We start from the raw sequence: 14,547 nt of genomic DNA on the forward strand, positions 1-14,547 counted from the left end.
AATTGGAAATTAGAGGACAGTGAAGCCAAGCAACCGGGATCCCTTTCCAGGGATGCAGACATTGACAACAGAATTGGGAAAAGGACAGAAATACTCAGCCTCTGGAGGCGACTCCTGTCAAGTGTGAGGGAAAGATATATTTTCAAAGAGGATCTATCAGTGCACCAAGACAAGTGGAACACCATGGAGCAAGGTATCCAGTACCTGAGAGAATTAGCTGTGCTAGCGGTACTCTATAGAGATTCAAATAACAAGCAGTCCCCTGTAGATCCAGATGAAGTCTAGGGCACACAACCCATGTGACGCAAGTTCCTATGGAGCATGCCATTGTCATACACCAACTCATTGTCAGTGATGTCATGGACAGAAGGAGAACAAGCAGTGGATACTTTGGTTGCCCAACTCTGGCAATATGAGGAAAGTCTCTCTTCCTCCCTGTGGGCCTGCATCTCAGCTGTCCAAGGACTTCCAGAAATTTAAAGAGGAAATGTCCTGTGCCCTGCCAGTACAGGCCAGAGTCTCTGCTATTAAGAGTAAGCACATCCCTACTCAAGAGAGAGAGGGAATACACCACAAGGTAGGTAACCTGTGGTTTTACCTGCATGACCACAGAGAGGACATGAGGAAGTGGGATAGAAAACCCACCTCTGCCCTAGGAGCCATGGGTATGTGAGTTGAGAGGAAGAACAACCACCATGGGTAATTCTTCAAGGAAAATTCTGCTCCAGTTTCCAGTGGGCAGGTCCTCAGACAGAATGGAAGGTGCTGATGTTACTTCCAAACCTCTTGAAGGGACCTGTGGTTTATCATATTTATAAGAAGTGAGCAATGAGTACCATGACCAGAACTAGAGGGGTCCTGCCTCCAGCCCATTGGAGGAAAGGGATAATCAGATCTACTGGACTATGTGGATCTAATGGCCTGGCACATCAGACCCACAAGAGTAAAATGCTTTAATTTACACTGGTGCACAATGTACCCTGATGCCATTGAGATATATAGGGGTAGAATCCATCTCTATTTCTGGGGTGACAGGGGGATCCCAACACCTGACTGTACTGGAAGCTGAACTGAGCCTGGGTGGGAATGAATGGCAAAAACACCCCATTGTGACTGGCCCAGCCACCCCGAGTATCCGTGGCATAGATTACCTCAGGAGAGGGTATTTCAAGGACCCAAAAGGACATTGCTGGGTTTTTGGGATAGCTGCTGTGAAGACAGAGGAAATTAGGCAGCTGAATACCTTGCTTGGTCTCTCAGAGGATCCTACTACTATGGGACTGCTGAGGGTCAAAGAACAACAGTGCACTGTCGACAATACTGCACCAACTAGGATTCTGTGACCCCCATCCACAAGATGATTCATGAACTGGAGCGCCAGGCAGTGGTCAGCAAGACCCAATCACCCTTTAATAGCCCCATGTGTCCAGTACGTAAGTTCAATGGAGAGTGGAGACTGACAGTGGATAATCGTGGCCTGAATGATGTCACACCATCACTGAGTGCTGCTGTGCCAGGCATGCTGGAACTTCAGTATGAACTGGAATCCAAGGCAGCAAAATAGTGCTGCCATCGATATTGCCAATGTGTTTTTCTGCATTCCTTTAGCAGCAGAGTGCAGGCCCCAGTTTGCTTTTACCTGAAGGGGCATTCAGTACACCTGGAACCACCTGCACCAGGTGTGGAAGCACAGCCCCACTATTTGTCATGGACTGATCCTGACTGCATTGGAAAAGGGTGAGACTCCAGAACACTTGCACTACATTGATGACATCATTGTATGGAGCAACACAGCAGAGGAAGTTTTTGCGAAAGAGGAGAAGATAATCTGGATTCTTCTGAAAGCACATTTTGCAATAAAGCAAAGTAAGGTCAAGGGACTTGCCCAGGAAATTTAGCTTTTAGGAGTAAAATGGCAAGATGGACAATATCAGATTCCAATAGATATGATAAGCAAAATAGCAGCTATGTCCTCACCAACCAGCAAAAAGGAAACACAGGCTTTCCTAGCACTGTGGGTTTTTGGAGAATGCATATTCCAGATTACAGTCAGATTGATTGTAAACCCTCTCTATTACATGACCTGGAAGAATAATGATATCAAGTGGGGTCCTGAACAAGAACAAGCTTTTGAACAAATTAAACCAGGAGAGTGTTCATGCAGTATCCCTTGCGCCAGTCAGTACAGGACAAGATGTGAAAAATGTGCTCTACACCACAGCCAGGGAGAATCATCCTTCCTGGAGTCTCTGGCAAAAAGTACCGAGGAAGACTCGAGGATGACCCCTGGGGTTCTGGAGTCAGGGATACAAAGGATCCAAGGCCTGTTACACCCCAACTGAAAAAGAGATACTGACAGCTTATGAATGGGTTTGAGCTGCTTCAGAAGTGATTGGCACTGAAGCACATCTCCTCCTGGCACCGACTGCCAGTGCTGGACTGGATGTTGAAAGGAAAATTGCTTTCCACACATCATGCCACCGATGCCATGTGGAGTAAGTGGATTGCTCTGATCACACAATGAACTCGAATAGGAAACTGCAATCATCCAGCGATCTTGGAAGTCATTACAAACTCGCCTGAAGGCAAAAATTTCAGACTAATTTCAGAGGAGAAGAAGGTGACATGCTAAAGAGGCCCCACCATATAATCAGATATGAGAAAATGAAAAGCAATGCACTCTCTTTACTGATGCTTTCTGCCGTATCGTAGGGATACATCAAACATGGAAAGCAGCAATATGGAGTCCTACATGGCGAGTTGCAGAAGCTACCAAGGGACAAGTTGGATCAAGTCAGGTTGCAGAGCTGAAAGTCATCCAGCTGGCTTTAGGTATTGCTGATTGAGAGAAGTGGCCAGCGCTCTACCTCTACACTGACTTGTGGATGGTAGCAAATGTTCTATGGGGGTGGCTGGACCAACGGAAAAAGACCAGTTTGCAGCGTAGAGGGAAACTCATCTGGTCTGCTGAATTGTGGCAAGACATCGCTGTTCAGGTAGAAGTTGGCTTTTCAAACATTGGTATACACATTTAGTGAAGTCCACCTGGTTAGTTAACTCTAGAGGCTCTACTAATCAAGCTGGCTCTGCCCTATCAAAACCTTCATATACCATAGAAGGGGATAAAGTCCCTGTGGTGCATATGAGAAATGTGTTGGGGAAGACAGTTTCGATCAGTCCTGCCTCAAGGAAAGGCAAATCCATCTGTGGGATTGTTTTTGCTCAAGGACCTGGGTGCATTTGGCACGTAATGAAAAGGGATGGGGGAATACGATGTGTACCTCAAGGAGATTTGGTTTTTGGGTGAGAACAGCCTGTAATGTTGAATTGTTCAATATTGGTTGCTGAATGCCACTGCCACTGTGTGCCATAACTACCATGGACAATGAGGATCGATTGCTCCAGATACACCAGTCATGAGCTCCTCATGCAGCAACCAGCCGACAGCATGCCAGCCCTCCTGTCTTGGAAAACATTTGGAATGGACAGCCATTGACTAAGGGAATGGTATCCATGCTTGTATATACATATATATATAATGTAGGATCTGGGCATTATTTAGATGGTATAGAATAAGGGTTGGATAATGTCCTGGTTCTGTCCAGGACAGAGTTAATTTTTGCAGCAGTTGGGAGGGGCACAGTCCAGACCCTGGGATTATTCAATACCACCTCATGCCATGGGCAGAGGGGACAGCGGAGGGTGGCATTTTTTTTTTTGTTTGTTTTTCTGGGGTGTACGGTTGGGTGGTGCTGGATTCTGTGTAGTGAGCAACCATGTGTGAATCGTTCACCTGTCTTGTACACTCTGCTTTTAGTATTGTTGTTGTTACTGTTAATTTTCTTATTTCATTGTGGTTTCTAGTAAATTGTTCTTATCACATCCCATGACCTTTACCTTTTTTTGCCTCCAGTTCTCCTCTTCAGCCCACTGCAGGGGGAGGTGGAGGGGGGAAGTGTGTAAGTGGTGTGTGGTCTGGGGTGATTCAGTGGGAACACTAAATTGGGGAATACCATTCCTAAACCATGACAAACACATAAATCTTTAAGTAAAATGCAATGTCCCAAAAATTAGAACTTGGGGAAAGAAACTTCCCACTCACCTTATTTTTAAGGGTGAGAGGTGCTCTTAACTTTCTGCCAGTTCTGGGTGAGCTGAAGTGAGCTGTTCCACAGAGAGTATAATTGATACTTAATTAGTAGCCTTTGTAAAGGAAGTTGCACTTATTTAAGTGCAATTATAGATCAAACCCACAAATATCTATACTACTATATGAAGTAAGCTTTTTCAGCTGAGATCATGTGTGTGTACACCTGCTGAAGAAATAGCAGCTTAGAAAGATGTAAAACAATATGCCAAAATGTCCATTGTTCTTTGCATAATACATGGTTCAGCCTTTATCATCTCAGTTTTGTTCAGATAAGGCATCTAATCTTCAGGGGTTGTTTTTTCTCTGGGTCAGGTTGCTTTTCTCTTAAACTTCTATCATTGTGATGAACTTATTTTTTAGCTGCATTTTTGGTTTTTTCACCGCAACTTCCTTGAACACAGTTTACAGAATTGTTTTATTAGTGTTTTGTTCTCTTATCATAATGTGTTGATTTGTCTTTCCTTTGCTTCTAGTTACTTTCCACAAAGTTGCCATACTGCAGGGAGAATGTGTGTTTGGCTTATGGTCTGGAGTGGTCAGTGTATGCAGTAGGATCACAGGCACATGTCTCCTTTCTGGATCCAAGGCAGCCTTCTCACAATGTTAAATCCGTCTGTTCCAAAGAACGAGGCAGTGGTAAGAAACTTGTCAAAGGGTGCTTCAAATTGTTTGCTTGCAGAAGTAGCTTTTAAGACTGCATTAAGATAAGCTTCCAATAAATATGAAGGTTTTTTCATGTGATAGACTAAATTATTAATAGCATATATAGGTTTTGGTTTTTTGACATTATTTTGTTTTTATTACATTATTCCTTGAGCAACCAACAAACCAAATGTAAAATCAACTCTGAAATCGCATTGTGAGCCATTCAGGAGCAGGAGGTGGAGCTTCCTTCATTCCTGAGTGACTCATTATAAGAGGCCTCTGGGGAGCATGGCAAACAGGAGCAGGAAAACAGGGTCACAGCAGTTTACGCAGCAGTTTGCGCGGGCAGGGCAAGCAGGCAAGGTTGCAGGTTCTTGCTAGTTAGGTGAGGTGTTTTTATTGGTTGCTTGATTTTAGGCTTTCTCCTAGTAATGGTTTTAACCCGGTCGAAATCTGTGGTTGGTACAAGTGTATGTGACCAAGTGGAGCCCTCCAAAAAGGATGCGTCTGTACAGACCCATTCCTGTGTGGAGTGTTTGAGCTTATCAATGGCTTCAGGGGGTGTTGTGGAGGAGGCCTACCTACAGTGTGAACAGGTGAACGACCTCCTTTTGCTGGTGGCCGAGCTTAGGGAGGAAGTTGAAAGATTAAGGAGTATCAGGGATAGTGAAAGGGAAATAGACTGGTGGAGTTCAGCCATTACATCTTTAAGGGAGGACCACCAAGAGTGAGAGGACTCATGCGTCTCACTCTCAGGCAATAGAGGGGCACCTGGTAGATGAAGGGGAGTGGAAATGCGTCCCTGCTCAGGGAGGTAATAACAAAAATCCCTCCTGCCCCCCATCCCCTAGCCAGGTGCCACTTCAGAATAGGTATGAGGCCCTGGATCTAGAGACTCAGCCAGATGATTTATAAGAAAATTATCTGCCCAGTGAGCTTCCCAATTATGACTCATCTAAAAAATGGATTGCCACCTCTAACATCAAGAAGAAAAGAAGGATAATCGTAGTGGGTGATTCCCTTCTGAGGGGAACAGAGGGCCCTGTATGTTGACTGGACCATCCCACAGGGAAGTCTGCTGCCTCCCTGGGGCTCAGGTACAAAATATCACTGAGAGACTTCCTAAGCTGATTCAGTCCTCTGATTATTACCCACTGCTGATATTCCAGGCTGGCAGTGACAAGATTGAAAAGAGGAGTGTCAAGGTGATTAAAAGGGAGTTTAGGGCACTGGGTCAAGTGGTTGATAGGACAGGAGCACAGGTAGTGTTCTGCTCAGTCCCTTTGGTGGCAGAAAAAAACGATGAAAGAAATAGGAGAGCTCACATAATTAACAAGTGGCTCAAGGGTTGGTGTCATCGGCAAAATTTCAGATTCTTTGATCATGGGGCAATTTTTACGGCACCTGCTCTACTGGAATCAAATGGGATGCATCTCTCCGTTAAGGGCAGAAGGTTTTTAGCTCAAGAAATGGCAGACCTTGTTGAGAGGGCTTTAAACTAGGTTTGAAGGGGGAAGGGGATGCATCTGGGCTGTCTGGAAGCAGGGCCAAGGGTGGTAAGCCTGAGTTAGGGGAGAAATCAGTAGTCCAGCGGAGGTCCATGTATACCAATGCACGCAGCATGGGTAACAAACAGGAAGAGCTGGAGGCCATGGTGCAACAGCAGAACTATGATATAGTCGCCCTCACAGAAATGTGGTGGGATGACTCACATAGTTGGAGCACTGCATTAGATGGCTACAAGCTCTTCAGAAGAGACAGAAAAGGGAGAAGAGGTGGAGGGGTGGCCATTTATATTAGGGAGGTTTTGGATGTCATAGGAATTGAAACTAATGACAATGAAGTTGAGTCCCTATGGGTAAGAATTAAGGGGAAGGCAAACAAGGCTGACATCCTACTGGCAGTCTGCTATCATCCACCCAACCAGGAGGAAGAGGTGGACAACTTATTCTATAAGCAACTGAACAATGTTTCAGGATCATCAGCCCTTGTTCTTGTAGGCGACTTCAACCTACCAGACATCTGCTGGGAACTTAATACAGCAGAAAAACAGCAGTCTAGAAAGTTTTTAGAGTGTGTGGAGGATAACTTTTTGTCACAACTGGTGGGCGAACCCACCAGGAGAGGGACTATGTTAGCCCTGTTGTTCACAAATAGAGATGGACTAGTGGGTGATGTGGAGGTTGGAGGCCGCTTGGGGCACAGTGACCATGAAATTATAGAATTCTCGATAATTGGTGAAATAAGGAGGAATATCAATAAGATCTCTACGTTGGACTTCCGGAGGGCAGACTTTGGCCTATTTAAGACACTTATTCAGAGAGTTCCTTGGGAAACAGCCCTTGAAAACAAAGGAGTCCAGGAGAGATGGGCAAGCTTCAAAGCAGAGATCTTGAGGGCGCAAGAACAGACTGTCCCTGTGTGCCGAAAGATGAGTTGACGAGGCAAACGGCCAGTCGGGATGAGCAATGGGGCTTTGAAAGAACTTAGAAATAAAAAACAGATGTATCATCTTTTTAAGGAGGGACTGATTTCTCAGGAAGTATTTAAGGGAGCTGCTAGGGCATGTAGAAAAAAAATTAGGGAGGCCAAAGCTCAGTTTGAACTTAACTTGGCAACTTCAGTTAAAAAAAAAATTTAAAAAGTTTTTACAAATATATTAATTGTAAAAGGAAGGGTATAACCGACCTCTGTTTCTTATTATTTCTTAACCTAGCAACTAAAGATGAGGAAAAGGCAGAAATGCTTAATGCCTTCTTCACCTCAGTCTTAAGTGGTAAGAGAGCTTGTCCTCAAGACAACTGTCCTCAGGGGTTGGTAGGTGGTGCCAGGGAGCAGAATGGTCCTCTTGTTATCCAAGAAGAGGCAGTCAGAGAACTGCTGGGGCACCTGGATATTTATAATTCAATGGGACCAGATGGGATCCACCCTAGGGTGATGAGGGAGCTGACAGATGAGCTTGCGAAGCTGGTCTCCATCATTTATCAAGAGTCGTGTCTCACTGGCGAGGTTCCAGATGATTGGAAACTGGCCAATGTGACACCCGTTTACAAAAAAGGTAGGAAGGAGGATCCTGGTAATTACAGGCCAGTTAGCCTGACCTCAGTACCCGGTAAGATAATGGAACTGTTCATACTGAGTGCTATCACACAGCACTTACAGGACGGCCAGGGTATCAGACCCAGTCAGCATGGGTTTATGATGGGTAGGTCATGTCTGACCAACCTGGTCTCCTTCTATGACCGGGTGACCTGTCTGGTGGATGTTGTCTATTTAGACTTCAGCAAGGCCTTTGATACTGTCTCCCACCGCATACTCCTGGAGAAGCTGGCAGCCCACAGCTTGGACAGGAGCACTCTTCGCTGGGTTAGGAACTGGCTGGATGGCCAGGCCCAGAGAGTGGTGGTGAATGGTGCTGCATCCAGCTGGAGGCCAGTCACCAGTAGTGTCCCTCAGGGATCTGTGCTGGGACCAGATCTATTTAATATTTTTTTAGATGACCTGGATGAGGGCATTGAGTCCTTCATTAGTAAATTTGCAGATGACACTAAGCTGGGAGCTTGTGTTGATCTGTTGGATGGAAGGAGGGCTCTGCAGAGAGACTTAGATTGGTTGGATGGATGGACAGAGTCCAAGAGCATGAAGTTTAATAAGTCCAAGTGCCGAGTTCTACATTTTGGCCACAAAAATCCCCTGCAACATTACAAGCTGGGGACAGTGTGGTGGCCAAGAAGGCCAATGGCATCCTGGCCTGCATTAGGAATTGTGTGACCAGCAGGAGAAGGGTGGTCATTCTTCCCCTATACTTGGCTCTGGTGAGACTGCATCTTGAGTACTGTGTCCAGTTCTGGGTCTCTCAGTTTGGAAGGACGTTGAGATGCTTGAGAGCATCCAGAGGAGGGCTACAAGGCTGATGAGGGGCTTGGAACACAAGCCCTATGAGCAACATTTGAAGGAACTGGGATTGTTTAGCCTGGAGAAGAGGAGGCTTAGAGGTGACCTTATTGCTCTCAACAACTTCCTGAAGGGAGGTTGTAGACAAGTGGGGGTCAGTCTCTTTCACTGGGCAGTAACTGACAGAAAAAGAAGACACAGTCTCAAGCTATGTCAGGGAAGGTATAGGTTGGATATTAGGAAAAATATTTTCACTGAAGGAATAATAAGGTGCTGTAATTGTCTTCCCAGGGAGGTGGTCGAATTACCATCTCTGGATGTGTTTAAAAAACAACTGGACATGGCACTTGGTGCTATAGTCTAGTTGAGGTGTTAGGGCATAGGTTGGACTTGATGATCTTAGTGGTCTCTTCCGACCTCATTATTCGGTGATTCTGTGATCTAATGACGGACAACATCAGTGCTTTTATGATCAACTAAATTGCATGCCATCCAAATATTACTGAACTTTTAAAAGTATGCATTTTACTTATTACTGAACTTCACTGTGTATTTTACTTCTGCTTATTTTTTTCTTGTGTCTTATTCTGTTTTACTTAATTTCAAAGCAAATCCAGTCTTTGTACCTCTGTTAATACTGTCTATTCTCACATTTTTCTCTGGGGACAGAAAAAAACCCCATGTTGTCTGCTCTCTCCTATCATATTGGGAGTCAGTGCTGTGAGTTGTAGTGGCGCGTTCTGGGGGGGACCCCCCGGGGGTGTCCCCGGGGGGGCCCCCTAGGCTGTGAGTTCGCTGGTAGCAGCAGGCAGGCAAGGAGACTCCACACGGCTTCTGAGGGTGCTAATTAGATGAGGGTTTATTGGGGGTCCTACCTCCGGGAGGCAGCATGGTTTCTGAGGGAGAGGGGGGGAAAGGGGAGTGAGGGGGGAAAGGGGAGGGGGAGAGAGGGACTGATAGAGCACCAGCCAGGAGAGCTGAGGAGAGAGTGTCCCGTACCCCCGGCACACTTAACAGGGAGATTCAAAGTGGGCGAGGAACAGATTGGGCCAATGGGATTACAGACACATGATACTTCAGGGGAGGATCACAGGCTTGGAATAAACCATACATTTTCGAGGGGTGAGACAGAGCATACCATTTAACTAAAATATAACACCACAGTGAGTGAATGCTTGCTTTGTAATTTTAAATTCATGAGTGAGACACTTAATTGTCAGTGTGTATTTATTTGCTTTAAATATACAAAAGCTTACTCTTAAAAAAAAGTGTTTGCAGATTTTAGTGCTGTTTTCCTTTTCTGATGTGAATGTAGTATGTCCAATTGAACCTTACACCTGGGTCAAGCCTGGGGGTTTGCAGGGTACATGATCCCATAAGCTTCTTCCCTAACCCTTTATTTTCAAGCATGAGAAGGCACTGTGCTGTGATGCCCATTTGAAACCATATTAATCCCAGAGTAATAAGTTGCTAGTCCTTATTTAACTTAACTCTAGGCATTCATCTCTTCATTGGGCAAGTTTATTTTTAAAAATGCATGTAGGCAAGGATTAGGAATTTTTTATTTATGTCGTTACTGGACTTTGAACAGTGCTGTCTAGATAAATGTCAGGGTCTACTTCTTTTAGATACAGACGTTTCTATAATATGAGAAAAGGTCATTTACCAGCTTGTGTTTGTCACTTGAACATCTTGCCAGCAACACCCCTGTTGGAACTCTAGTTTGGGAACGCTTGATCACCCCTCTATCATCTAACAAAAATTCTACAACACCGTTGATTCCCACACCCATAAAGAAACCCAAAGTCCACAATCTTCTGTGGGCGAAACACAAAGGGTTGGAATCTCTGTGCAATCCACATCTGTGTGTCTTCTTCTCTGCTTGTGGAATGGTCAGCATTTTCTTGCACTTGATAAGAAATCCACATTCTTCAGTGAAATCCACCTGGACTCTGCACCTGTTAAAACACAAGCAAACCCATGTCCCCGCAGGGACTGGAGGATTTTCTCAAAATCCTGGAAGTGAAGAATGGGCCCTGATATGAAAAATAAAATATTGATCAGTTCTGTTTTGCAAAATTGCATAGAGACATGTAAGATAACAAGTTGCCATTACTAACACTCTTTGGTTATGAGCATGAGGAAACATCAAGAGCAAAACAATGCATATAATAAAGAATAAACTAACAGCAATTAGGAATCAATCAGATAACATACATAATCAATAATACATGTGAAATTATATAATTACTAAGCACTAAAACACTGAACTGTCATCCCACAGTCTGCAGCAGCTGATAAACCTCAAATCAGTAGAGAATTGGAAAATCATATCCAGATAACGATTCTCCAAGCTCACTTTAAAAGTAGGTTCAGCTGTCATATATAGAGGGTTAAATTGCCAAGCCAAAACAACTTGAATACTTTTTGATGCAGAAAACATCTGGGTTTATTGTCAATCATCCTATCTGAGTAGAGCTAGAGCTTGGCTAGAGCCCGAACTCTAATTGGTGGGTGTCACTTAACACATTTTAAAACAAGGCTCTTAAAAATAGTAGTTATGAGTAAAAAACCTTAGGGTTAAAAACCAATCAAATTATCAAGTAATTGAATCCCTCCAAAGTTTCCTTCAGGACAGAGGTTCTCTGAACACAGCAAACCTCTTCTTCAAAGATCTGAAAATGGTCACAGGCAGGATTATGAGCCTGGATCTGGACACTGAGAGTGTGAAGGTGGAGGAAGTGCAACTGAATGAGACACTGATTGCCTAGTACAAAACTGAAACCCAAAGAAAGAAGTTAATGTTACAGCTGGACTCTCTGCTGGAGTACTTCTGTAATAATAAATGAAGAAGGCCACAAGACTAGCAGTCTGGATAAAGAAAACGTATAAGCTGTTAGAAAACAAAAGGCAGGATCCTGAAGAGACACGTGTCTTGTAGGTGATCACACAAAGAGATGGCAAAACATATGAAAGCCAGCTGTAAATACCACAACAATATCTTAATAATAATTCTTATCACAAAAATCAGTGAATTCACATTATATAATCAATATATTAGCAGCAAGTGTTCGAAGGGGTTAAGACAACCTTTTTTTACGCATTCATGTAATATTAACAACAATCACTATTTATCGGTATTACCTATAGAAAACAGAAATAACAAAGGCTCGCTACCAGCAATCCCCAAACGTCAAATAATTGGGGAACCAGCTGATGACCTTACAGATAAGATCTGACTGAAGTTTCCCAAATGTTCTGTCTTCAGAGAAATTTTGGGTAGTTGAATCATTACTAATACTTGTATCTTTACGCAGTGGTTTCACTCGCTGGGAAACACTTTTCACGGTAAAATATTTCCATCTATGTCATATTTGGAATAGCACTGATTCGCATAGTGTCTCCCTTTTCTGCATCTTGGGCAATGATTTGGTGTTGTCGCATTTCCCACAGACTCTGGGCAATATTTTGTTATATGTCCAAATTTCTCACACTTGAAACATGGCCTTTTGGCAAGTTCTGCTGCTATTATTTCTGTGGAATTATCTTGTTGAGGAGTTACATGGAGAGCTGCAAAGGTTCTTGAAAGTCTTTTATCCTGTGCTTGAAGGAGTTTCCCGACCTGTTCTCCCCATATGCCTGCTTGGATTGCTGTGATGTGCTGAGGTGTCCCCACCTTACTGCATGCCTCTATCATTTCAGTCATGGTTGGTTGACCAGGCATGGCACTAATTATATGTTTGCACTCTGCATTGGCATTTGCAAAAGCAAGGCTTCAAAGCAGATGTGGCTTTGCTACTTTATTACTTACTTGTCTGTCTACTGCTTGAGTGAGACGATCGATGAATAAAGTGAAGGGTTCAGAAAGACCTTGCTTTATTTCTGTGTAAATGCCTTCTGGAGTTCCAACCGGTTGAATTTGCAAAATTGCCTTTCGTGCCGCCTCTTTAATGTCCGCAATCTCGTCTCGAGGCAACTCGGCTGACTGATCTTCAGGTTTGTCATGAGGTTCATCTCCTGCTGATTGAGCCAGTGTGAGAGCTGTATGCGGCCCTCCTGCATAACTATGTCTCAGTTGAAGGAGAGCCCTTTGCCATCTTACATCCCACAGCAGGAGTTGTGAATCTGTAAAAATTGTCAAGTCAATGTACCTACAGTCAAAAGGTACCAAGTCATAATTGTTGAATGTGCCTCTCAAAAGCTGTTTGAAGTATGGGGATCCCAAACCATTATTTTTCACTGCTTCCATCAAATCTTTGACCACGTCATGATCCAGAGGTTCTCATCTAGGATCTTCATTTTGTCTCACGTATCTCACTGGCAATGCGATGCTATCTGTGTCTGCTATATCAAAGTCTCTTTCTTTCAGTGCTTTCTTCCTGATGTCTGCCCAGTTCATTGAACTGGATGTATCTCTTGAGACATTTCTGTTTATTGGAACCAAATCCATGTCTGTATTCTGTGGATTTCTAGTCTGCCAGGATGCACCTTGTAATAAATGCCAATCACTTGTTTTAAAAATTTATAAAAGTTTAATAAAAATAAAATGGAAAAAAATTAATACAAGTATAGTAATAAAGATTAAACATTTAGAGTTAGGACAGTTAAAGAGACAATAACAGCAAAAAGTTACAGCCCGGGCTGGGTACCTCTCTCTGGACAAAAGTGAGCCAGGAGAAGGACCCCGATAAAAGAGAATTCCCTCCTTAAGAGGGGTAACCTGTTGCATACACAAAGCACTTCATGAATATGCATATTTTTTTATTTAAAACAAGAAATTTGTCCGGTACTTGTTGAGGAATTCCTGTTAATCCCAGGCACCTTGAAGTCTAAGTCGAGTTTGGAGAAGTTCGGCTTTTTGTTGATAAGGAAAGCCATAAATTCCTCTCCTCTGGAAGATTTAGGAGTTTCTGTAATTGTTATCTCTGTGTGAAGAATTTCTTGATTATCTTCTCCTTCTCTTGAGCAAAAAGAATACCACACACACATATTTTCTATTTTAACTACTAAAGCTTAATTTCAATTACAAAACTACATTTACTATATTATTAAAATGTTACTACAGCATAACTTTCCAACCTAGCATAATACATATAGTAAATATCTGCGTAGAGCCATATAATATGCATTTTTCACACACCTTCTTCTGGCCTGAGGGTTGCATGCATCCCATGCACCCTGAATCATTAAAACCAAAAATCACGGACAAAGACACTCTAACAAATAAAGTTAGAAAGTGGTATGTTTATTACGCCGACAGGCAGCACCGTGGGGGTCATCCCCAAAATGAGTCACCACACCGCACAAGAATTTTTGCCTTCTATTTATTTCCCAAAATAATGCATATACATAACCCCAGCACCTCCCATCCCCTCTTTGTATTAAAATGAGGTTATTAGTCCTTCACGCATGTGCAATTCTTCTCTTGAATTGGATTGGTGGTCTCAAATTGGGTCAGTGGTCCCAGGGATGAAGTCAGGAAAGTCTTCATCAGGTCTCCTTGACCCTCTGGCACAATCTAAGGCCCCCTGCTTAAACGCGGACAAAAAATCAAAACCCCACAATTCCTATAAAGATTTGTAGGGACAGTATGTTTATTACAGCACTAGATGCATGTGGGGAACCGCTACCCTTCAAAGGACATATGTGCCCCTGAGGACTCCCGATCCTTTTTTTTTTATTACCCTTAACTAATTTACATATGCATAGAATTTCACAATAGGTTTGTGCATATTCATTCTGCTGATTTTGCATTACACCTACAGCTAGTTACACTTGTACTCAGTTTTTGTCAAAAAGTACAGAAAAAACTCCTGGGTCACTCTGCCCTCTTTCAAGGTCCAAGGAGTCTTTCTTAT

General features: G+C 43.4%; 1 protein-coding gene across 5 annotated transcripts in view; it reads left to right on the forward strand.

The window, feature by feature from the left end:
- The window catches only part of LOC137464292 (DDB1- and CUL4-associated factor 12-like), a 115,572-nt gene that overhangs the window by 87,993 nt on the left and 13,032 nt on the right, over nt 1-14,547 (forward strand). For all 5 annotated transcript variants that reach the window (XM_068175573.1, XM_068175575.1, XM_068175576.1 and 2 more), the window contains exon 7: nt 4,624-4,786. In XM_068175573.1, coding sequence (XP_068031674.1) covers nt 4,624-4,786 — 163 coding nt within the window. The remainder of the gene's footprint in view (nt 1-4,623; nt 4,787-14,547) is intronic.

Source organism: Anomalospiza imberbis, chromosome W (genome assembly GCF_031753505.1).
Source record: "Anomalospiza imberbis isolate Cuckoo-Finch-1a 21T00152 chromosome W, ASM3175350v1, whole genome shotgun sequence".
Lineage (NCBI taxonomy): Eukaryota > Metazoa > Chordata > Aves > Passeriformes > Viduidae > Anomalospiza > Anomalospiza imberbis.